General features: G+C 46.4%; 4 protein-coding genes across 28 annotated transcripts in view; 2 read left to right on the top strand and 2 right to left on the bottom strand.

The window, feature by feature from the left end:
• Positions 1-264: 264 nt before the first annotated feature.
• Positions 265-1980, bottom strand: rpl8 (ribosomal protein L8). Its single transcript, XM_077616850.1, has 6 exons — positions 1856-1980; positions 1299-1442; positions 1087-1228; positions 786-1004; positions 602-717; positions 265-527 (listed from the first exon to the last, which is right to left on the bottom strand). Exons 2-6 carry the CDS (start codon positions 1434-1436, stop codon positions 369-371), a joined length of 774 nt encoding a protein of 257 aa, XP_077472976.1. The 5' UTR covers positions 1437-1442; positions 1856-1980; the 3' UTR covers positions 265-368.
• A 518-nt stretch (positions 1981-2498) lies between these two features.
• On the top strand, positions 2499-13909 carry ddx3xa (DEAD-box helicase 3 X-linked a). Of its 3 annotated transcripts, XM_077616846.1 has the most exons (19): positions 2499-2824; positions 3989-4040; positions 4214-4261; positions 6408-6515; positions 6766-6904; positions 7210-7314; positions 7392-7491; positions 7553-7688; positions 7767-7864; positions 7929-8027; positions 8110-8270; positions 8355-8499; positions 8816-8960; positions 9127-9177; positions 9676-9857; positions 10248-10365; positions 10435-10588; positions 10666-10787; positions 11182-13909. In XM_077616846.1, exons 1-19 carry the CDS (start codon positions 2780-2782, stop codon positions 11265-11267), a joined length of 2094 nt encoding a protein of 697 aa, XP_077472972.1. In that variant the 5' UTR covers positions 2499-2779; the 3' UTR covers positions 11268-13909. The 3 variants fall into 3 exon arrangements, with proteins under 3 accessions (XP_077472972.1, XP_077472974.1, XP_077472973.1); XM_077616848.1 differs by lacking the exon at positions 6408-6515; XM_077616847.1 differs by lacking the exon at positions 9127-9177.
• Positions 13910-14350: 441 nt separating this feature from the next.
• nyx (nyctalopin) lies at positions 14351-18512 on the top strand. The gene is made up of 5 exons (XM_077616849.1): positions 14351-15663; positions 15760-15821; positions 16515-16807; positions 16952-17256; positions 17445-18512. Exons 2-5 carry the CDS (start codon positions 15794-15796, stop codon positions 18253-18255), a joined length of 1437 nt encoding a protein of 478 aa, XP_077472975.1. The 5' UTR covers positions 14351-15663; positions 15760-15793; the 3' UTR covers positions 18256-18512.
• Positions 18513-18768: 256 nt separating this feature from the next.
• The window catches only part of caska (calcium/calmodulin-dependent serine protein kinase a), a 39486-nt gene continuing 37378 nt past the window's right edge, over positions 18769-20876 (bottom strand). For 10 of the 23 annotated variants that reach the window (XM_077617611.1, XM_077617606.1, XM_077617612.1 and 7 more), the window contains 6 exons: positions 20532-20612; positions 20358-20438; positions 20098-20300; positions 19911-19994; positions 19775-19801; positions 18769-19342 (listed from right to left, as the gene is read on the bottom strand). In XM_077617611.1, the coding sequence (XP_077473737.1) occupies positions 19166-19342; positions 19775-19801; positions 19911-19994; positions 20098-20300; positions 20358-20438; positions 20532-20612 (653 nt within the window). In that variant the 3' untranslated portion in view covers positions 18769-19165. The remainder of the gene's footprint in view (positions 19343-19774; positions 19802-19910; positions 19995-20097; positions 20301-20357; positions 20439-20531; positions 20613-20876) is intronic. The other 13 variants (XM_077617610.1, XM_077617618.1, XM_077617614.1 and 10 more) reach the window with 3 other exon arrangements.

Raw genomic sequence — 20876 nt, 5'->3', positions numbered from 1 at the left:
TTGTTACTTCAGGTCATAACTTATGACCTGAAGTAACAATCCAGATTTGGTTCTGTAGTATATTTAGTAAGTCATTGCTTGCCAGTCAGCGATCGATACCCACTTCATTGAAGCTGAGTGGACTGGCTGCAAAATTGAAGATTGCATATGCACCTCCCAGTCAAATAAAATTGGACCTCTTGCATTGCCAATAGCAGACAACATTGCTTGATAGACTAAAAATCTACAGAAAATAAGCTATGAAAGATAGAGCAAGCCAATATCTCCATTGAGTTATGTTTAATATGAAAAAGCGATCTTGACATTTGAATCCCAAGAAAAATAAGCAAGTTTTTTTTCTTTCCACTTTGTATTTTATTATGAACAACTCAGTTCTCCTTCTCCTGCACGGTCTTGGTTCCGCGCAGCCTTCCAGTACGTCGGGCGGCGATGAGACCCACTTTGCGACCGGCCGGCGCGTCCCTCCTGATGGTGGAAGGCTTGCCAATATGCTGGTGATTACCACCTCCGAAGGGATGCTCCACCGGCTGAAATGGGGAAAAGGCGTTAAAAGACAGCCGGCGCCGCTTCGGCGGAGGGTCGGCGTCGAGCCGCTTCTTACGTTCATGGCCACGCCTCTGACGCGAGGCCAGCAGTTCCTCTTGGCCTTGTACTTGTGGTAGGCGCGACCCGCCTTCAGGATGGGCTTGTCGATACGACCGCCTCCCGCCACCACGCCTGCCAGGAACGTGCGTTTAGACAAAAGCAGGAGAGTCGGCGGAGGAGGGATTTTGCCGTTTCCTCACCAACAACGGCTCTGTTGGCCGAAGAGATGACCTTCTTGGAGCCGGACGGCAGCTTGACTCTGGATTTTTTGGTCTCCGGGTTGTGCGAGATGACGGTGGCGTAGTTGCCCGAGGCGCGCGCCAGCTTGCCGCGGTCGCCGGGCTTCTCCTCCAGGCAGCAGATGATGGTTCCCTCGGGCATGGTGCCCACGGGGAGGACATTGCCGATGTTCAGTTGAGCTGGAAGGGAAAGCGGGATTGCCGATATAAAATGAGAAGGATTTTTACTAATTATTTTCAGGGAGAACTCCCTGCTGGGTACCTTTCTTGCCGCAGTAGATGAACTGTCCCGTGTGGATGCCCTCGGCAGCGATGAAGAGTTCGGTCCTCTTCTTGAAGCGGTACGGGTCGCGGAAAGCCACTTTGGCCAAGGGGGCACCACGGCCAGGATCGTGGATGATGTCCTAGGAGAGAGAGAGGGTGGGAATCGTCGGGTTAAGTTCCCCAGAGAAAATAGAAGATTCCAAGACTTACCTTGACGATTCCCTTGATGTAACCGTGGCGTTCGGCAAAGTCAATGTGGCGGAGTTTAGCGGCCCCCTTCCTGTGCTTGACGTGGGCTTTGAACACGGAGCCCGCGCCTTTTCTCTGACCCCTGATCACACGTCCCATCGTGGACTGAAAACCCAAAGACCAGTAAGTCGTATGGATCGGACGGAGTAAGCAAGTTAGCTAGCTAGCTAGCGGTCTTATAACACAACAACCCTAGTCCCCTTGTCACATATCAACTTAATTGCCAACTTGGAAAAATGTCACCTTTTTACAACACTTTCGATTTAACACCGGGCGGAACATTATACACTTTTATTATACTATAAGATCGATCGGCATACAGCTACGCCATGTCATCTCAGAGCCACACATAGCGTTGAAATACATTCAATTTATGGGTTATGCTTCCAAAATAATCTAGCAGATCGCTTTGCAGACACGTAAAGCATCTTTTGAGATGTTCGTTTGTGGCGGATGATTCAATAAAATCGTGGGTTGAAACAGATTTAAAGACGACAGTTGTATGAGAGTTGTCCTACCTAAACTCCGTTGACGGAAAGAGGAAGTGATAGGCACGAGCCGGGGTTATTTTCCGGAGGATTCTGCGAAAGGGCTTGTGGGAAATGCAGTCACCGTGTTTGATAAGGTAAGAGCTTTTATTGAGAACTTTCATCTTTCGCCAACCATTTGTAAAAGGGTTTTTTATACGTGTTAAAGGAATTGCTATTCACTCTATGGATGCCATTGACTGGGCTAGACGTCCAATCGGGATGGCACCAAATGAGCAAATGAAACTACTAGATCTCGAAAAGTACATATTGCATAGTATCCACACACTTTATTATTCGCCGATTGCGGATGATTTTTTTTTAATTGGATTTATGGTCATATACTAATTAGCAGCCTTTATGGAACATGCAGTACCGCATTGGCGTTGACTGTCATTCTCTCTTCCCGTATAATCACAATAATATATGGGGAAAAGAACAACAAAATATTTTTGCATTATCTTGGTTCATAGATTGTGAAATTGTGAACATTTTCTAATTATTTTTTAATCGCTTTTTCTTGTCAGCGATTACTCACATCGTTTTTTTGTTTTTCGCTTGAATTACACAACCCTGATGACTCGTTCAAGTCTCGCGATATTTCCCTTCTGCCAAGAAGCCACGCCGATGATATCTCGCGTTACCTGAACGAGCAGCGTCTCATTCCAGCACGGTCAACCCCGCCGGCAGCAGCAACAGCAGCCGCTTTTTTTCCAAACTCAAGTTTAGACCTAACAAAAGCGTCGGCTTTTTATTTATTTTTAAGCGAACGTCTTTTTTTGTCTTTTCGTCGACTCTTGAAACCAGATCCGCCCTAAAACATCAGGAAACAAAGTTGCACCGTAGCCCGGTCGCGCTAACAAAGAAAAAAAAATAATTTCTTCTGAGAACATAATCTCCCACTCCTCTCTAGTTATGAGTCATGTGGTCATTGATAATCCACACGGTCTAGATCAGCAGGTAAGTGTGTTGTTGTAGTGTCTCCTTGTGATTTTGTGCCTTAAAACATCGCGATTTGCCGTCAAGCGCGTCTGGCGTCGAGCCTCGTTGCTAGCTCTTGCTAAAGCTATGGCGACGGCCAAAATGGAGGCGGCGATGTCGCTCTCGGGAGAAGGCTGTGATGGCGGATGCCGTCAGACGAGCCGTCTACTCCAATTTACCATCAAATTCGACTCCGTAGCCGTCTCGTTTGACTTCGGGAGCGCCCCACTTCACATTCGTAAACGATCAGGCGTTCATTTACTGTTCAATTTTTTTTCTGAAGGTAGGGCGAACATGTACCGGCCGGCGGAGCAGGTTAGCTAACGTCGGGCCTTCTCAATCTGAAACGTGGCGCAGAAGGGAAAAAAACAGCAGCGTTAACGGGAGTTCTAAAAGCAAACACTGAATATCTTTAATGTTAACGTAAGGCTAATTGGAGTATGTGTTGCGATACTGCGACTTCGTGGCGTTTCCTGGTTTCGATGTACGTCTCCCGATTAAATCATGGACGTTTACAGCCGTCCGATTAATTTAAACTCTATTGGCTGTCTTTCAATATGATGGATTAGACATCCATAACCTTCAATGTCAACCAATGAGTTAGATGAGTGCCCTCTAAATGGTTAAACTCGAGTTTTCAGCATTTACTACCAGCCAATTTCGGTGAGTCATTCAAAATGGATTGAATGTCTCATATTGCCTATTAGTCACAATGGGCAATAAATGAATTGGACGTCCATTGCCGTCAATGGCAGTCGATTACCTTTGGCGAGTGAATGGTCCTGACTACTACTACTGCGCAGATCCTTAACTTAGCTCCCGATGTCGACTCCTGGCAGTGTTTCAATGGCTGACATTACAACTGAAATTAAAAGAAAATTTTGATTGATTTTCTGAGTCACTAATTGTTGCATCTCCATATAAGATAACATGTTAAATTCGCACCAACGTTCATTAATTTGTTGCCAACTGTCCGACTTCAGTTGGAATGATTGTTTACTCCTGCTGAACTCTGTATTACTAGCCAGATGGAGTCAAATTGTAGCTTTCAACTATTTTTTTTTGCCATTGGGTTTGAATGTGTTGGATTGGTCGTCTACTAGTGATGAACACTGTTGAGATTCACTTTTGTTTTCTCTGCAGCTTGCTGGCCTAGACTTGAACTCAGTTGAGGGACAAGGCGGAGGCACTGGCAGTAAGTATTGGTTTAATATCAACTTTTGTCTGCTTTTATGCAACCGAACTGCGGCGACTATTTGGTATTGGGGGATGTGACCTGTGGGTTAGCCGAATGTCCCTGATCTACCATGTCGTCTAATTTTCTTCCTTTCCTCTTAAAACTTGTAACATCGACTGCTCTTTCCCCAGGACGTTACATTCCACCTCACTTGAGGAACAAAGAGGGTCCCAAAAATGGTGAGTTCTCGTGGTAACCTTCATATACACCACCTCCTTATCCGGTTTCCCCTGTTCTAGCTTAGCAATAATAAAGGAAATGCAATTTTCCCTGATACATTGGATTAAAATTTGACAATTTGCTGTTCTGGGCCACATAGAAACATCAACCAGTGTAATTTTGATATTGGGTGATTTTGACTTTGGAGTAGGAAACTGAAAATAAAGGCATGTTCATTGACTATTTGAAAGGTATACACTGTCATTTCAATGAATTGTCTTCCTTGAGTTTAAAATAAGTCCTAAAATGTATTGGCAATTGTTCTTGGAAATTGTACTGCGTATTTAGCAAACGGGGTTCCCCTTGTTTTTTTATGTCCAGCAGGTGGCAATATTCAGTGACAGAATTAGGAGAGTATCGATTTATATTTGAAATGTGTCGAGGCATTCGCAACACTTCATCGACCCTTCGCAATCATTTAGGGGGAAAAGTGACTTTTTCCCCTACCCTGGCCATCATGCTTTCCTCCAGCAAATTTGGTGAGCGTGAGCACCGTGTTCGCACGGGGTCTTTGAGTATGGCCCGTAGGACCATAGGCGGTAGTAATTCCCCAACTATCCACAACCTCTGTTACTTGCTGAAGAAGGGTTTAAAGACAGATTTTAATGGGATGGCCCTGAGATTGTTCATTTTTAGTGGCGAGCATAGGCCCCCCTCGCTCATATTACAGGAGTGGCTAGTGCCACGTGAGTCTTTTTATAGCTTGCTTCCCCTACCTTTGCTCAGGTTACCCAAGACTGGCTCCTCAAGAGCCCCTTGCCCTTAACCATCCCTACACTGGGGGCTGGAGAAAGATTTGCGGTACACCCTGGCATGACCTTTTGATTCCGTAGGCCGTGGTGTTGTCAGAGATTTAGTATTTTGGTTCATGGAAACGATTATTCCACAGGTTGTCATTTGCATGTTTTGGCTACTGTGACACCAAATAGTAAATCAGCTGCTAGCAATAGTTTTGAAATGCTAATTCCACTGCCACTAGTAGTTTTTAGTTTAGTACGTATTTAGTTAAACCAGGATCCTTTGCCATTTACCTCCGAGTTTAGGGAGGAAAAAAATGTTGTGTACAAGCCAAAGTAAAATTATTTCGGGGACATGTAACGAAAAGCTATTGATTGTCTTTTGAGTTGTGAGGTACGGGTACTCTGGTTTGGAAAAAGGACGTGGAATATTTTCCAATCCTAATGCAAAAGTGTATACTGGGTAGACCTTTGTTCCGCCACTGATTGTGGCAGTTCTCTTCAAGTCTTGTTGATGAAACAGGTACACACAGCATGACCACAGTCAGCAAAAGTGCCTGAGTCTAATCACTACTCTTGTCCAGTTGTTCAATGGTGACTTCGCTGAGCTCTCCAAATGCTGAATTGTTGGCCTTTTATCAAGGAAACCGCTGATAACAAAAAAGCCCATTTCACTCTGGTGATACATGTAGTTATTGGCCAAATTATGGTTTTAACAATTCCCAAATTGTCGGTGCCATTGAGAACAGGGTACGAGCGGCTCAGTCTACTTTGAATTTAAAAGCTCTTGCTTGGGCTAATCATGTGCCCAACTCAAACCTTGCGTTCCAAAGTGAACCAACAGGAATGGTTTCTCGATGTGAAACCTTTTCTTTCAAGTTGCAAGCTTGTTGAAGGAACTATGAGGAAATCCACCCGAGTTATTAGCAGTCTCCTTTTTGTTGTATGAATCATTTCGTTGCAAGATACCTTCTCACGGATTCTTCTGAATTGCAGCGAGAGAAGTTGCCGCCCGCAAATGCATTCGAAACAAAAACTGTTTTTACGTTAGCGGCAACATGTTGAGTGACATTTGTTTGCGTTTGACAACTACAGCGAATGCCAGGCGTCGAAGCGAAAGCCAAAATTCCTTAGAGAATTCCTTTGCTACTGCTTTAGTGCTGCTGCCACTAATTAAAGCTCTTTGGGGAAATGCAGTGGAGAATGAGCACTTTAATAATTAGACTAAAACTTTTTTTTGGCGTGTTATAACATTCTTTGCATCTCTAGAATAGACTTGCGTTTCGCCTCCTAACCTACATATATGCAAGACATCAGTACTAAGGTTATCTTCAAGACTACACGTGCATATTTTCTTTATTCTGCGTAGATTCAGCTGGTTGGGATGGTGGGCGCAGCAACGGATTTGTGAACGGCTACCACGACATCCGCACAAACGGGGGCTTTGGAGGACGAGGACCCCCTCGCCACGATCGTGGTAGAAATGATTTTTTTTTTTAAGCAGCAGGTGGGGAAACCCTTTCTTGCCTTAGAAAATATCTCACGGCAATGCTGTTTTTAGACTCATATCAGCAAAATAGTCCCACCGACACTTAGACACGTAGAGCTTTACATGTAACCGTTCAAGTTTACTTGGGCGATAAGTGGGTGCCACCGGTTGGACCGAAAGTAGATTTCCAGGAGACACCTGTCTTGAAGCTGATGGCTTCTTATTCACTCACTTGTAGGTTTTGGCGGCTACGAGCAAAAGGACGGCGGCAACTGGGGCGGTCAATCCAGGGACAACTCCTACAACAGCTTTGGTGGTCGTAATGACAGATCAAAATCAACCTTCTTTAATGACCGCGGAGCAGGCTCAAGAGGACGGTAAGAACCCCAATTTTAAACAACCGTCGAATCCAGATAGGCATTTTTTTAAAGTCCTCTTCAGCTGCTTTCCACACAAAATGGGAAGGCAGCAGCCGCAGACAGGGGTATTGGAGAGAGAGACAGGAAGAACAATAAGAAATGCATAACTCGATACACATGCCACTTGCTCTAAACAGAGCGATGTGAATGAATATTGTTACCTTGAGTCAACGTTCTAATTTTTCCTATCTGATCATATCTGGCAGCCCGGTGAGTTAAATGACCCCTGTATGGTTAAATGAGTGTCTTTCCTGCTTGGTCAGGTACGAACGTGGCGGCTTTTCTAGTGGTGGAAACAGCCGTTGGTCAGAAGAGTCTAGAGATGAGGATTGGTCCAAGCCTACTGCTCCCAACGAGCGTCTAGAGCAGTAAGTCGCACACTTATCTAATTGAACGGTCTGTTTTTTTGAGATTCACTTTGCAACTCGTTCATCTCGTCTTTCAGTGAGCTCTTCTCCGCCAGCAACACGGGTATCAATTTTGAGAAGTATGATGATATTCCCGTCGAAGCCACCGGAAGCAACTGCCCACCCCACATTGAAAGCGTGAGTTTTGTCTAACAGCGCCGTGTGTTTCCGCGTCACTAACAGTATTCGCTTGCTGTAGTTCCACGATGTGGAGATGGGTGAGATCATTATGGGCAACATCGCCCTGAGTCGCTACACGCGTCCTACTCCAGTCCAGAAGCACGCTATTCCTATTATCAAGTCCAAGAGAGACCTCATGGCTTGCGCCCAGACTGGTGAGATTTGTTCCGATCGTACAAGCGGAGACGGGCTATATCGTTCAACGCGTGGCTTAATTGTGTGGTTTATCTTAGGATCGGGAAAGACCGCGGCTTTCCTGCTGCCCGTCTTGAGTCAAATCTACACGGAGGGGCCGGGTGATGCTCTGCAGGCTGCCAAGAGTAGCGGACAGGTAAAGCGCATAGTGTTTTATACTCTAAATGCCATACTGACCTGCGCCTTTACACGCCCAATAGGACAATGGCCGATACGGTCGTCGTAAGCAGTACCCGATCTCCCTGATCCTCGCTCCCACCAGAGAGCTGGCCCTGCAGATCTACGATGAGGCCAGAAAAGTGAGCACGGCGCCATTCTAAGTAACGCACGCCACAATCGGCGCGCCTTCTCACGACTATACTAATGCGAATCCCGCTCTAGGTTGCCTACCGCTCTCGCGTGCGCCCCTGCGTGGTGTACGGCGGCGCGGACATTGGCCAGCAGATCAGGGAATTGGAGAGAGGCTGCCACTTGCTGGTCGCCACTCCGGGTCGCCTGGTCGACATGATGGAGAGGGGCAAGATCGGGCTGGACTACTGCAAGTCAGTGTTAACGCCATGGCATGTTGAAACTGGGACCATTTCTGAAAGCAACCTTTAAATGCAAGTTTTTAAACCATTTTGTAGCTACTTGGTGCTCGATGAGGCTGATCGCATGTTGGACATGGGCTTCGAGCCACAAATCCGACGCATTGTGGAGCAAGACAGTATGCCACCTAAGGGCATCCGTCAGACGATGATGTTTAGCGCCACCTTCCCCAAGGAGATCCAGGTAAAAATACAGAGTACAAATTGTAAGCCAGTTAGCACTTTATAGGGCAAGTGGCTCTTTTTGCTCATTTAACAGAGCTTGGACTCATGTAGACATTAATGGTCAGCACAGTTGTATAACAATTTGTGAAAGCCAGATCTCCGTTCCCTAACTCATGTTTATGAGCTGCAGCAAAATGTTTAAGTGTTGCACTTTTAGTGCCTTTGACGCACTGGCTCTTGACGTATAGTCAATTTGGATGTCTAGCACTGCAAATGATTTAATGAGCGCCCTAAAGTAAATGATCGGAATCCCTAAGACAGTTTCTTTTGTAAAGATTCTCGCACGCGATTTCCTGGAGGATTACATTTTCCTGGCCGTCGGCCGAGTGGGGTCCACCTCGGAAAACATCACCCAGAAAGTTGTCTGGGTGGAGGATACTGACAAGAGGTCCTTCCTCTTGGATCTGCTTAACGCCACAGGTGAGAGAAGCCGTTCGCCCCGCAATACCCCCTCCCCCACGGAATTCCAAAGTCTCAAAGAGTCCGTTCCGCGGTGCCCCGTCTTAAGTCGGCCGTTTGTATAAAATCTGAACGCTGTGTACCGCGCAGGCTGACATTGGCCTGGTTTTGGTTTTTTATATCTTAGTTATGCCCAATGAGGTTCAGGAAAATGGGACAGATGCCCCAGAAAAGCCAGGTGAGTGTGAAAATGTCCCCCCCAAAAACATCACATCCCACAGCTCACCCCCACCTCTTATTTTATTTGCCCCCTTTCTCCCCAGTCGACATAATGCTCACTTTTTATTTCCAAAGTGATGGCGTGAGCTGTTGTTGAAAGATGGTTGTCCGCTTGGGTTAAGATGAGTGTTCACGCTTGAGGAAAGACAAAGTGCAGCTTGTTTTTTTGTTTTTTTTTTTCTCGCGAAGGAGCTGGCTGTAAATGTGAAGTCAAAAGTCCTCTCCTATCATTAAGACCCCCTCCACCCCCCCTTTCGGCTTTTCTCCCGATGGCCCTTTTTTTTGCCAAATCGAGTCTTTTGGAATTTGTTTTTCTTTACTCTGCCCTTTTGTCTTTTCTATTTCGTCATTTTGATTTCTTTTTGTCATGACCCACAAGAACCAGTTTCCTAGTACAAAAGGACCAAATTGGAATGTTTTTTGTTTTTGTTTTTTTTCCGCCCCTCCATCCTTACAGGCAAGGACTCGCTGACTCTGGTTTTTGTGGAGACCAAAAAAGGTGCAGATGCATTGGAGGACTTCCTGTATCACGAGGGCTACGCCTGCACTAGTATCCATGGCGATCGCTCACAGAGAGACCGAGAGGAGGCGCTGCACCAGTTCCGCTCAGGACGCTGCCCCATCCTTGTGGCCACAGCCGTAAGTACCGTATTTTTTGCTTAGTAAGTTGCGGGGGGAAAAACTAGTAAATATAGTCTAAATAATAAAAATATTTATTCTTTTAAAAAAATACACTTAAAAATGAACCAATTGAATTTCTCCCTTTCTTTTGAATTTTTTTGCGGTCCCTATTTGAGGTCCACTAGTAGATGTGTAGTATTAGTTTTGCCTGCACATATTTTACAATGGAAAATATATATATATTTGTAGGGTCCATTTTGAGGTAATGTACATAAATCCAAATTGCATGAAAATATTAATGTTCAAATAAGGTTGATCTTAAATAAGGTGCTCTGAAAATGTTATGACAACTTTTGTATTGATGTCCCCTGTCCTTGACCGAATAACAAAATGATTTTTGTTCTCCAGGTGGCCGCACGAGGTCTGGACATCTCCAATGTCAAGCATGTCATCAACTTTGACCTCCCCAGCGACATTGAAGAATACGTTCACCGTATTGGCCGTACGGGACGTGTGGGCAACCTCGGTCGGTGCCAATCCACTCTGTTTGCGCCTCTCGTTTGGGCACGCTCGACCTAACTTGCTTCCTATGCAGGTCTGGCCACGTCGTTCTTTAACGACAAAAACAGCAACATAACCAAAGACTTGCTTGACATTTTGGTGGAGGCCAAGCAGGAGGTGCCCTCCTGGCTGGAGAGCCTGGCCTACGAGCACCAGCATAAGAGCAGCAGTCGCGGTCGTTCCAAGAGGTAAATCACACGCGCGGCGGCCTCCGACGCAACCTGCCGGAAAAGATGCCAAAAAGCCCTGTTTCCCACCATCCTAGATTCTCTGGCGGTTTCGGAGCCCGCGACTACCGACAGACACCGGGAGGATCCGGAGGCTTCGGCGGGAACCGCTCGGGCCGGAGCGCCGGTGGACACGGAGGCAATCGAGGCTTCGGCGGAGGTATGTCATGTGGCGAGTCGTCCGTTTTGCCCCCAAAATGAGGTTTTGACGTGTTTAGACCAAAGCCGTTCATCGCCAAAAGCAGATTTGCGTTCGCCTTACAACATCGACAAGAATAAATAAAACAAAAAACCTCTGGTTCATGTAATGTCAAAGACGTTGAGCTAGTGATATTATGCAAATAGTATCAAGACTTTATTCTTGTCATTTTAAGCTGATTGAGATAACAAAGACTTTTTACCTCTAAGTTGCTAGCTTAAGTGTCCACAAAATTGAATTTTCCTGTAACGTTACGGCTTATCTCGTAACAGTGACTTCGATCTCGTGGTATTAGAATATAGGGCTACTTTGTAATAGTCGTTGCGTGGAGCTAACGGGCTGTTTTTGCCTCCAGGAGGCTTCGGGGGCAACTTCTACGGCAACGACGGCTACGGAGGAAACTACAGTCACTCAGGAAGTGTGGACTGGTGGGGCAATTAGTCAACAAAGGAGTAGGTTGCCATGCCACCCACCCTGATGGGAAACCACATGTTTAAAAAAAAAAAAACACCCGAAAAATACAAAAAAAAACCGCCAGACCATAAACACCCTCCCTGTGTAGCATCACTGACGCACAGTTCATACGCAAGCCCAGTTCTCGACCAGGCGCTTGTCTCTAAACAATCACACGAGCGCGGTGTGACGCTATGGAAAGTCGGCAGCAGCGTGCGCGGAAGCGCGTCGGCATCCGAGCGGCATTTTCTGGGGAGAAGAGAACTCCTCGAAAATGGCCGCGCTAACGACCCGGGGTGAAGCACGTTCGCGTTCTCTGCCTTTTCAAATGGGAGGAATCTGTTCTCATTTCACCAGATGGAAAAACAGCCAAGAGCTCTAAATTTTTGGGTTTGATGGTTAAGTTTGGTGGTAAATATTAGGAAGGTTTAAAAAAAAGAAAAAGAAAAAAAAAGCGAGAGCTCGTGTGTAATCAAACCTTGGCAAAAAAACTGGTGTTTTGTGGCTCCCCGAGTCACGATTCCATTTGAACTTGAAATTTTCTGGCAAACAGCTGACGGGCCCACCGCACCGCTCTGAATTCTCCGTATTTTAATTTCTTATTTTGCTCACTCTATCCTGGACCGGCTCCTTTCGATTTTGCGACGGAAATGAGCGTCGGCCAGTTCGGTGCCGACGATGGCTGAAGTCGAACGAACTTGTCACTCCGCCGTTTTCTTTCTTTATTTCAATTGACTTGACAGTGTTACGGCAGCTACCACGTTACCGAACGCAACTGCATTAAGTGGGCTGCTTTTTTATTTTTCCACCCCTTTTTTTCTATTTCTTTTTTTTTTCCTTTTTTTTTTTACACAAACATTTTCAATGTAGAAAATTTTTAGAGAAACTTTTTTTGTTCTGCGCACGCATCCAAACAAAAAAAGGGCCTGCGTCCATGGTGATGATAGCGAGCTGCATTAAAAGGACCAGCGCACGGGGAGGGGCACCGATCGAGCGTCGACCCAATTTCGCACCGCGACGATCCACATGTGCAAGTGTTATGTTTTTTGGTCAAGGTGAAAGGTCACGTGAGTCGTAGGCTTAAACATTTTCTCTTTTTCAAGCTGCGTTTTTTTCCAGGGGGCGCAGTTCACGGCTTTAAAGCGGCGGTTCTTCCATAGGGCCGATTTAAAAAAAGAAAATACGTCCGTCGCCTCTGCTTTAAAGGGGATCGATTCAAATGGAGGATGAGGAGGCGGGCTTTAGCGCAAAGGGGCGTGGCCGTTGGTATAAGCACTGGATGGAAAGGAGGGGGGGCATCTTAAGTACTGTCTGCACATCAGCGCGTGCTCATCAGGGGTGTTGTGCCTTGAAAATGTTTTATAATAAATAAAAAAATTAGCAAATGAACGCAGATGCACTGATCGCGCGTTGAAGCCGAGGTCGAATGGTGCTACTTGATTTTGCCGCGTCGTATGGAGGCGCGCACACGTTTGTGCCCATCGAGTTTTACTAACGTTCGTTTTATTGCACATCAGTACAGAGTTTTATATAGATGTCTGGCTCATGTGTCCTTAGGCTTCCAAATACGGTGCGAGGAGATTCTCGGTGGCTGGAGGGGCGGGGGTACAAAAAGAAATAAATAAAAACGCAGCTTGTTTACAAAGGGGGATGGGTCGTCAAAGTTTAAAAAAAAAAGAAAAAAAAAGGAAAAAAAATAGATATTTGGGACCAGGGGTATTTAGCAGTTGGGGGGTGGGAAATTTAGCCATTTGCACAGATTTCTAGATTCTACTTTTGCTGCTAGTTTTTGTGTAATTTATTAAACATTTCTGACAAATATTTATTTTTGTAAGCCTCAAAAGTGATTCTTTGAAAGTTTCAGAAAACTTGACCAAAAGACAGTACAAAAAAAAACACTGGCACTTGAATGTTGAATGTCACCTGTGTGCGTGAAATTTCTATATTCCGGGTAGTGTGAGCTTTTTAATGTTAAAGATAAATAAATAAATCGGACTCGGTACCTACTTGGTAATGAAACCCACCGCTGTGTTCAGGGCTTCCGCCGGGCCGGTCATCTGATTAATTGAAATTCTCCCATTTGGGCTGCAAAAACAACTAAAGAAATTAATTTAAAAGGAAAAAAAAACATGCCAAGGTTTGGGATCAAGCTGTCAAAGAGCAAATCAATTTCCTAAGCGTAGCGTCAAAGTGTTCTGATTCTCCTAGCGTGTGCATAATAACTCTTGATTTGGTCCGATTATTTTTCTCCAGTGAGAATGTCTGGCGTGTGGCGATCCGAAATGAACATGTGGTTTATTGTCATTGTCGTATTTGCATTATATGATGGCGCTCCGGCGTTCACCGGCGGCATGCCGCCGGCCCGCCGAGCTCTGTAGACGTAGGACTTTGCTTTCTGTACTAGCTTCCGGGCTCTTGTATTATTTTATCAGAAGAAATATTGTTCCAATGCAAAAGTTTCAGGAAAGCCAACTCTAGCATGTTTACTGTCATAGTTTAAAAAAAAAAATGCCTGTAGCAACGCGGCCCCTCGCCTATGGTGGGAGTGGGGGCGGCAAACTTTCTAATTGGTATTGATTGGATGGGCTTTGTTTTCTTTGGAAGAAATTATATAAAGATTTCATTTGTAATTGCTTCATCTTTTGTACTTATTTCCCATCTAAATTAGAAAATATTTGGGCATGATGGAACTTGGGAAAATAATTAGGCGCATTGGGAAAAAATTCGGGTGCATTGAGACTTGGGAAAATCTTTTGATGTGTTGGGACTTGTGAACATATTTGGGCATGTTGGGCCTTGGGAAAATAATTAGGCGCATTGGGGAAAAATTCGGGTGCGTTGGGACTTGGGAAAATATTTTGCTGTTGGGACTTGGGAAAAAAATTGGGTGTGTTGGGATTTGGGAAAATAATTAGGCGCATTGAGAAAATATTCGGGTGCGTTGGGACTTGGGAAAATATTTGGGTGTGTTGGGACTTGGGAAAATATTTGGGTGTGTTGGGACTTGGGAAAATAATTAGGCGCATTGGGAAAATATTTGTGTGTGTTGGGACTTGCGAAAATATTTTGGTGTTGGGACTTGGGAAAATATTTGGGCGTGTTGGGACTTGGGAAAATAATTAGGCGCATTGGGAAAATATTCGGGTGCGTTGGGACTTGGGAAAATATTTTGGTGTGTTGGGACTTGGGAACATATTTGGGCATGTTGGGACTTGGGAAAGTATTTTGGTGCGTTGGGACTTGGGAAAATATTTGGGCATGTTGGGACTTGGGAAAATAATTAGGCGCATTGGGAAAATATTTGGGCATGTTGGGTCTTGGGGAAAATAATTAGGCGCATTGGGAAAAAATTCAGGTGCGTTGGGAGTTGGGAAAATATTTTGGTGTGTTGGGACCAGAGAAAATATTTGACAATGTTGGAACTGGGGAAAGTAATTAGGCGAATTGGGAAAATATTTGGGGGTGTTGGGACTTGTGGAAAATTTGGCGGGTGTTGGACTTGGGAAAAATTTGGATAAGTTAAAGATTGAAAATAAATGTGTATAATTGTACAGTTTCCTATCTTAATTTCAACGTGTCAGGGAATCTGAGAAGTGTAAGGCAATGTAGGCCAGACTCAAGCTTCTCAGGTGGGCCATTTTCAATCTCATTTGCTTCCAGCCGCAGTTTGGACAGACTGCATCCACTTTACTGTAATCGCTGGGCTACTTGCCCCAATTTTGCCAGCTTTTATTGGCGTCGCTGTGGTCACGTGGCACCCGAGGCTCAGCGATGCTTTCATAACTGCTGATCCAGTGACACGCATTCAAATTGGGTCTGCGTCACATCATTTTGCATGCCGGTCAGAGTCGCCGGATATAGGAGGGATGGCACCGAACGATGGAACGTTCATTTGTCGCCGCCCTGCCGGTTTGAAATGGATGTCTCCGGGTGGTAAACTCGTAGGTGGGAGGGTGCATCTTGGCCACGGGAAGAAGAAAAGGTTCTTTTCAACATTGCTTTCTGGATTTTGTTCGTCCACAGGCGGCAATATACGAAAGTGTGTACGCACACAAGTTAACGCTCTGCCTCGCCCGCTTACTTTGATAATCCCGTCACCGACCTCCCATCTCCTCGCGTCAGAACATCAAGGGGGATTTGCTTGCCATTAAGAGATGGATTTTTACACCGTGTGTGTGCGTAGCAGGGGTGTTTGTATGCATGTGTATTTGGAGAAACGCATTAGGCTGAACATTGTGAAAGACTTTGACGGGGAAATCGCCGTTGAGGCTCGATTAAGCAAATGGAACAGTCGCCACGCGTATTTGGAGGATGACGACGACGACTTTCCCTCGCTTTCTTGGTCCTCCCACACATGGACGCGGACATCGGGAAAGATCTCCAGGTAACGCTTCTTTTTATTTTGAAATGCTGATGGCAATTCATATTGGAACAGGACATCATTTTTGCTAAATTGTTTTTTGTTTGTGTTCCATTACAGAAATGCGTTAATCCTGGCATGTCCTCGATGACAGATGACAGTCATGGTCTTTGCATTAACTGGTAGGTTCCCTTGTTTTCCTTTTAAAATAAGGCTTTGTAGTCGAGGGTTGCTTGTTTTCAATGCTTTGGGGGGAGAACATTTGTAATATGTAAAACATTGTCTTTTTTTAACATACATAATATGGCTCATATCTACGGCAGGGGTCGGGAACCTTTTTGACGAAGAGAGCCACAAACAATTCATATTTTCCAATGTTATTCCTTGTGAGCCATACTACATATTTAAAAGTCAAAATACATACATGTAAAAGACTGCATTTTCATTTTTTTTTGTAATTTCACCACTTTTAAAGTGGAAAAAAAAAGAATATTTTTTAAAAGATTCTTATACTGTTGCTAATCAATGAGAGGATGCATTCCAGAAGAGTCTACTACAAAAAAAAGAAGATTAAAGCAGTTCTAGATGTAATATCTCAGTTCTGTCACCAGCGATTTCCATATTTTAGCTAACAGGCTAGCAAAGAGCCAGATGCACCCATCAAAAGAGCCACATGTGGCTCCTGAGCCATAGGTTCCCTGCCCCTGATCTATAGGGAAGTTCTCGATTCGATCACATGTTTGAAAATCGTATCTGATCACTTTATTTTGGGGGGGGAACTAGATCGGGTCTTTAAGATGCTCTATTTCTTTATTTTTTTAGTATGAATTAATTGGCTGTCATAGCTGAACCTAATCCTCATTGTAATTCCTCAGTGTCCGTGCTGTTCCTGCTGGCCGGGTCGGCGGCGGCGGGGGGCCGCTGGGCTTGCGCTCGGGCCTGCCCCCGCTCCTGTTCCTGCACGCAAGAGAAGAGCTGCAGCGTGCTGTGTGACCGTTCCGGCCTGGCTGAGCTACCCAAAGAGTTCCCGTGCGAGGCCTCGGCCATCAACCTGGACAAGAACAGCCTGAAATTCTTGTCGGAGAGGGCCTTCGGCACCTTGCCTTCGCTCAAGTCACTCTCGCTGGACCACAACAACATCTCCTTCATCACCCCCGGAGCCTTCAAGGTTAGCCGTCAGCGTTTCTCAGCCTGTGAGCGGTTTCCTACTTTGATTGTTGTCTAACTCTAACTAGCGTGCAAGAAAAGGCAACCCGTATTTAAAATTCCCTTGCCGGCCGTGTCCAATGATATTTTTTCCTTTGTCCCTCAGGGCCTATCCAACCTGGTGGAGCTGAAGATGGCGCACAATGAGTACATCAGCTACCTGCACACGCGGACTTTCACGGGACTGAAAAAGCTGGCGCGCTTGGACCTGTCCGACTGCAACCTCTTCAACATCCCGGACCGCATCTTCATCGAGCAGACGGCGCTCAGGGAGCTGCTGTGCTACTACAACAAGTTCCGCAGGATCCCCGGCGCCCTCCGGGGGATGGAGAACCTCACCCACGTCTACCTGGAGAGGAGCAAGATTGAGGCGGTGGCCTACAACTCGCTCCTGGGCCTGGCCAGCCTCAAGTAAGTCACGATGCCTGCGTTATTCGCGCTTTGACGTGTCTCATTCATGATGCCTTTTGGTGAATGAACAAAAAGTGAGCCAGAAATGCCCCCAAAATGGACGGCGAGTGACGTTTCCATCCATCTTGGATTCATTTTGATTAGATTGAACGGGAGTCAATGAGTTATTTTTTGCTATCCGCTCGCAGGTACCTGAACCTTCAAGAGAATCGCATCAACGTGATCCACGACCAGGCCTTCCAGGACCTGGCGCGACTGGAGAACTTCTACCTCAACGACAACCTGCTGTCCGACCTGCCGCGGCAGGCGTTCAAAGGCCTGGCCCGCCTCAAGATGCTCAACCTGGGCGGCAACCGGCTGACCAACATCTCCGGCACCTGGTTTGCCGACCTGACGGAGCTCGAGGTCCTGTACCTGGACAGGAACCGGTTGCTCCACATCCAAGAAGGAGCCTTCGAGAACCTGACGGGCCTGATGGCGCTGCACCTGAACAGCAACCGGCTGAGCGCCCTGCCCTTGCCGGTCTTCCGCCCCGTCTACTTCCTGGCTCGCCTCTACCTCTTCAAGAATCCTTGGGAGTGCGACTGCTCCTTGGAGTGGCTCAAGGAGTGGATGGAGAGCTACGGGCTGGTGCGCGACGTGCCCTGCGCCTCGCCCTCCTCGGTGGCCGGCCTGGATCTGGGCCAGGTGGTCTTCGCCAAGGTCAACGGCACCTGCGTCGACCCCACAGACCTCAACCTGACCACCCGGTCCTCGGAGCTGGCCACCGCCGCCACAGAGGACCGCTTCAACAGCCTCATTTCCAGGCTCCTCCAGCAGGAGCTCCGCGAGGAGTCCGGCAACGGGACTGAGAGCGCCGCTCGCAACGGGACGGAAGCCGAGGGCGAGCGGCTCGGAGCAGGAGGCGGGGGGCCGCTCGGCCAGAGGTGGCCGATGGCCGCCTGTCCTCTCTTGACTTGGCTCATCTCCTCGTGGCACAACCGGGATCCACTTTTCTAACTGACACATTTGGCGGAATCTAGTCAACTTTCATCTGTACTGTAGGATTCAGAGTTAGCGTTAGCTTTAAATTTGGGTTTATAGTTAGGATTACAGATAGTGTTGAGGAGCTGGGGGTTCCATTTACAGACAGGATTAGGATTAGAAACTGGCGTATAGTTAAAATTCTGATGGGAAGATATGCTAACGTTAAAGCTTTTTTTCTCATGTATACATTTATGGCACTAAAATTACATCGTTGGGGAGTTTGAAGAAATAACGTGTGGAGGCTGGGAAATATGTATTTTTTTTAGATATAGTTTCCTAGAATAAACATGTGTGCGTACCCACAAGTCAATTTTGTTCCTTTTTTTATGTTAAAGTGTTGTGGGTTTTTTCCCCTCCACATTTCATATTTATAGAGGGAGAAAAATGTTTTCTTCGAGGAAAAAAAGACCAGGTATAGTAAGGCTATTTTTTGGCACAAAAAAATCACTAATGAAATGTAAATGTTCTGAAAGAGCTGCAAAATGATTTCACCTGGAACATTTTCTTTATTCTTTTGAGATGGCCTTCCAGAAGGACACGAGGAACACTGACCAAAATCGCCCACATGCATGTGTCCATCATCATGGTCATCTTCATCATCATCATCATCTTCATCATAACACACGAATGGGTTGATTGACAGTCCGAGAGTGGAGCGAGAGGATTTACAAAAAGAAAAATCAAGAAAGGTAAGAGGCGGTATGAATAAATAATGTCTGTGTGCTTTTTCTTTCCAGTCCGGTCGCTGGGTCCGTCCAAAGAACCATCTAGTAAAAAAAGATCCTAGACTGAGTGATGATTTTTTTTTTTTGCATAACACCACGGTGACGATGGCGAGGCGGCAGAGGGGTTGGTTTGAGAGGTGGGGCCTCACGGGGGTGCTTCAGTAAACCCAGGAAACGGGCACCCACTGGCCACTGTTGCAAAGCAGCTCCACCGCCTCCTCCAGGTGGCCGATGGTGTCGTCGATCTCGTTGTTGATGATGGTCTGGTCGAAGTAGTGAGCGTACGACTTGCGCAGGATCTCCGACTCCTTCTGGAGACGCTGCAAGGACTCGTCCTGGAACGAAGAAACCAACCAAGCAAGCGAGTGAGTGAGTGAGCGGGCGACATCGTTCTTTCTCCCATTTTAAGAAAGCTCTTTCAATTGAAACCTATCCAAATGAACTATTTGGTTAAAGCTACCTTTTCAAGGTCACCTACTAAAATGTTGGTTTTAGAAACACAGTGCCACTCTTCTTTGTGAAGATACCATTTTTGTAAACATTGTGGTCAAAAAAATAAATTATTTTAAAAACACGACGGTATTCTCCGGACTATAATTTGCACATTTTTTTCCCCCCATTACTTTGGCCAAACATGTGACTGGATAAATAGCCCTTTACTCTACAAAAACACCACATCATGTCACAGCCTGCTCTAGAGCGCGACATCGACAAACACACAAAAAACACAAGTAGCTATTGGCTAGCGGGTGTCAGGTGGTACTTACTGGCAGCGTGCGACACCACCTGGGCGTCTGTGGGGGGCGCCAAAGAAAAACATGCAATTGTGCGCAAAGAAAGGCGGCCAGACACGTGAGAAAGAAACAACACGTGTGCGGAGAGGCGGTAGCGCGACGCCGTTACCTCGTCGATGCCCGGCGTGACGGTCGGCGCGGCGATGAAGACCACGTACGGCGCAAACTCGGCCGTTCGAAGGACTTTCAGCGCCTGTGTGCGACAAGGTGAGGTCTCCTCAAATATTTGATATTTTTGACATGATTTTTGGATTATATTTTCTCCAGAGTGATTTTAAGGAGTGGGATAAACAGACCTGAGGCTCCACGTCCAGGATGGCGACCAATCCCTGCTGGTGGATCTTGCGAATGGTCTCCAGGCGCGTGCCGTACATGGCGTCCTCGTGGCTGCCGTACTCCAGGTACTCGTTGTTGCTGATGTCCTGCATCATCTGGTCGTGAGACACGAAGTAGTAGTTCTTGCCGTTTTCCTCGTCCTTCTTGGGGGGTCGCGTGGTGTCTGCGGGAAGACGGGATTAGAGCCCGCTAGCGCCCCGCCCCCTGTCGGCCTTCTTACGTGGGATGGGGTAGGCGAATCTGTCGGGGTGTTTGGTAATGAGGGTGTTCTTGATGTGTCTCCTGCCCACGCCGTGAGCACCTGGCAAAGAAAAGGACGAAAAGGGCATCACTCCAGAAATCACCAAAACAAATGAGGCTATATTAGCATAGATTCAACGAGGGAGGCACTCACCTAACAAAACCAGCGTTTTTCTCTTAAAGGCAGGCAGCTTGACCACTTCTTCGTAGGTCACCAGATCTAATCGGTCGAACACTGACCGGACGGAAGAGGGAGAACAAAAGTTAGTCATGGTTTTCCCTCAACAACCTGACTTCTAAAAATGGAGGCCTGACTAAAGCACGCTTTCGTCTGCTGTTGTTCGGACGATGACGACGATAAAGAGCAAAGAGGAAGCTTTCAAAGTAAAAGGCAGTCAGCGTGGTTACTTACATGCGCAGAGGCCGTTCAGTAGGAGCAAGCGAGAGAAGATGGATAGGAGGGTTATAATGGCACATTTTTTTTAGACACAAATTTAAA

Source organism: Stigmatopora argus, chromosome 13 (assembly GCF_051989625.1).
Source record: "Stigmatopora argus isolate UIUO_Sarg chromosome 13, RoL_Sarg_1.0, whole genome shotgun sequence".
NCBI classification, from domain to species: Eukaryota; Metazoa; Chordata; class Actinopteri; order Syngnathiformes; family Syngnathidae; genus Stigmatopora; species Stigmatopora argus.
The sequence above is the reverse complement of the archived record's forward strand: the minus strand, read 5'-3'. Positions and strand labels throughout refer to the sequence as shown.

Coding starts and splice junctions, on each gene's coding strand:
- nyx (XM_077616849.1), top strand. CDS start 15,794: ATGACAGTCATGGTCTTTGCATTAACTG. Junction 15,822..16,514: donor CATGGTCTTTGCATTAACTG/GTAGGTTCCCTT, acceptor GTAATTCCTCAG/TGTCCGTGCTGTTCCTGCTG. Junction 17,257..17,444: donor CTGGGCCTGGCCAGCCTCAA/GTAAGTCACGAT, acceptor ATCCGCTCGCAG/GTACCTGAACCTTCAAGAGA.
- ddx3xa (XM_077616846.1), top strand. CDS start 2,780: ATGAGTCATGTGGTCATTGATAATCCACACGGTCTAGATCAGCAG. Junction 9,178..9,675: donor AGATGCCCCAGAAAAGCCAG/GTGAGTGTGAAA, acceptor CCATCCTTACAG/GCAAGGACTCGCTGACTCTG. Junction 9,858..10,247: donor CCATCCTTGTGGCCACAGCC/GTAAGTACCGTA, acceptor TTTGTTCTCCAG/GTGGCCGCACGAGGTCTGGA.
- rpl8 (XM_077616850.1), bottom strand. CDS start 1,436: ATGGGACGTGTGATCAGGGGTCAGAGAAAAGGCGCGGGCTCCGTGTTC. Junction 1,005..1,086: donor CATCTACTGCGGCAAGAAAG/GTACCCAGCAGG, acceptor TTTCCCTTCCAG/CTCAACTGAACATCGGCAAT. Junction 718..785: donor GGCCAACAGAGCCGTTGTTG/GTGAGGAAACGG, acceptor CGTTCCTGGCAG/GCGTGGTGGCGGGAGGCGGT.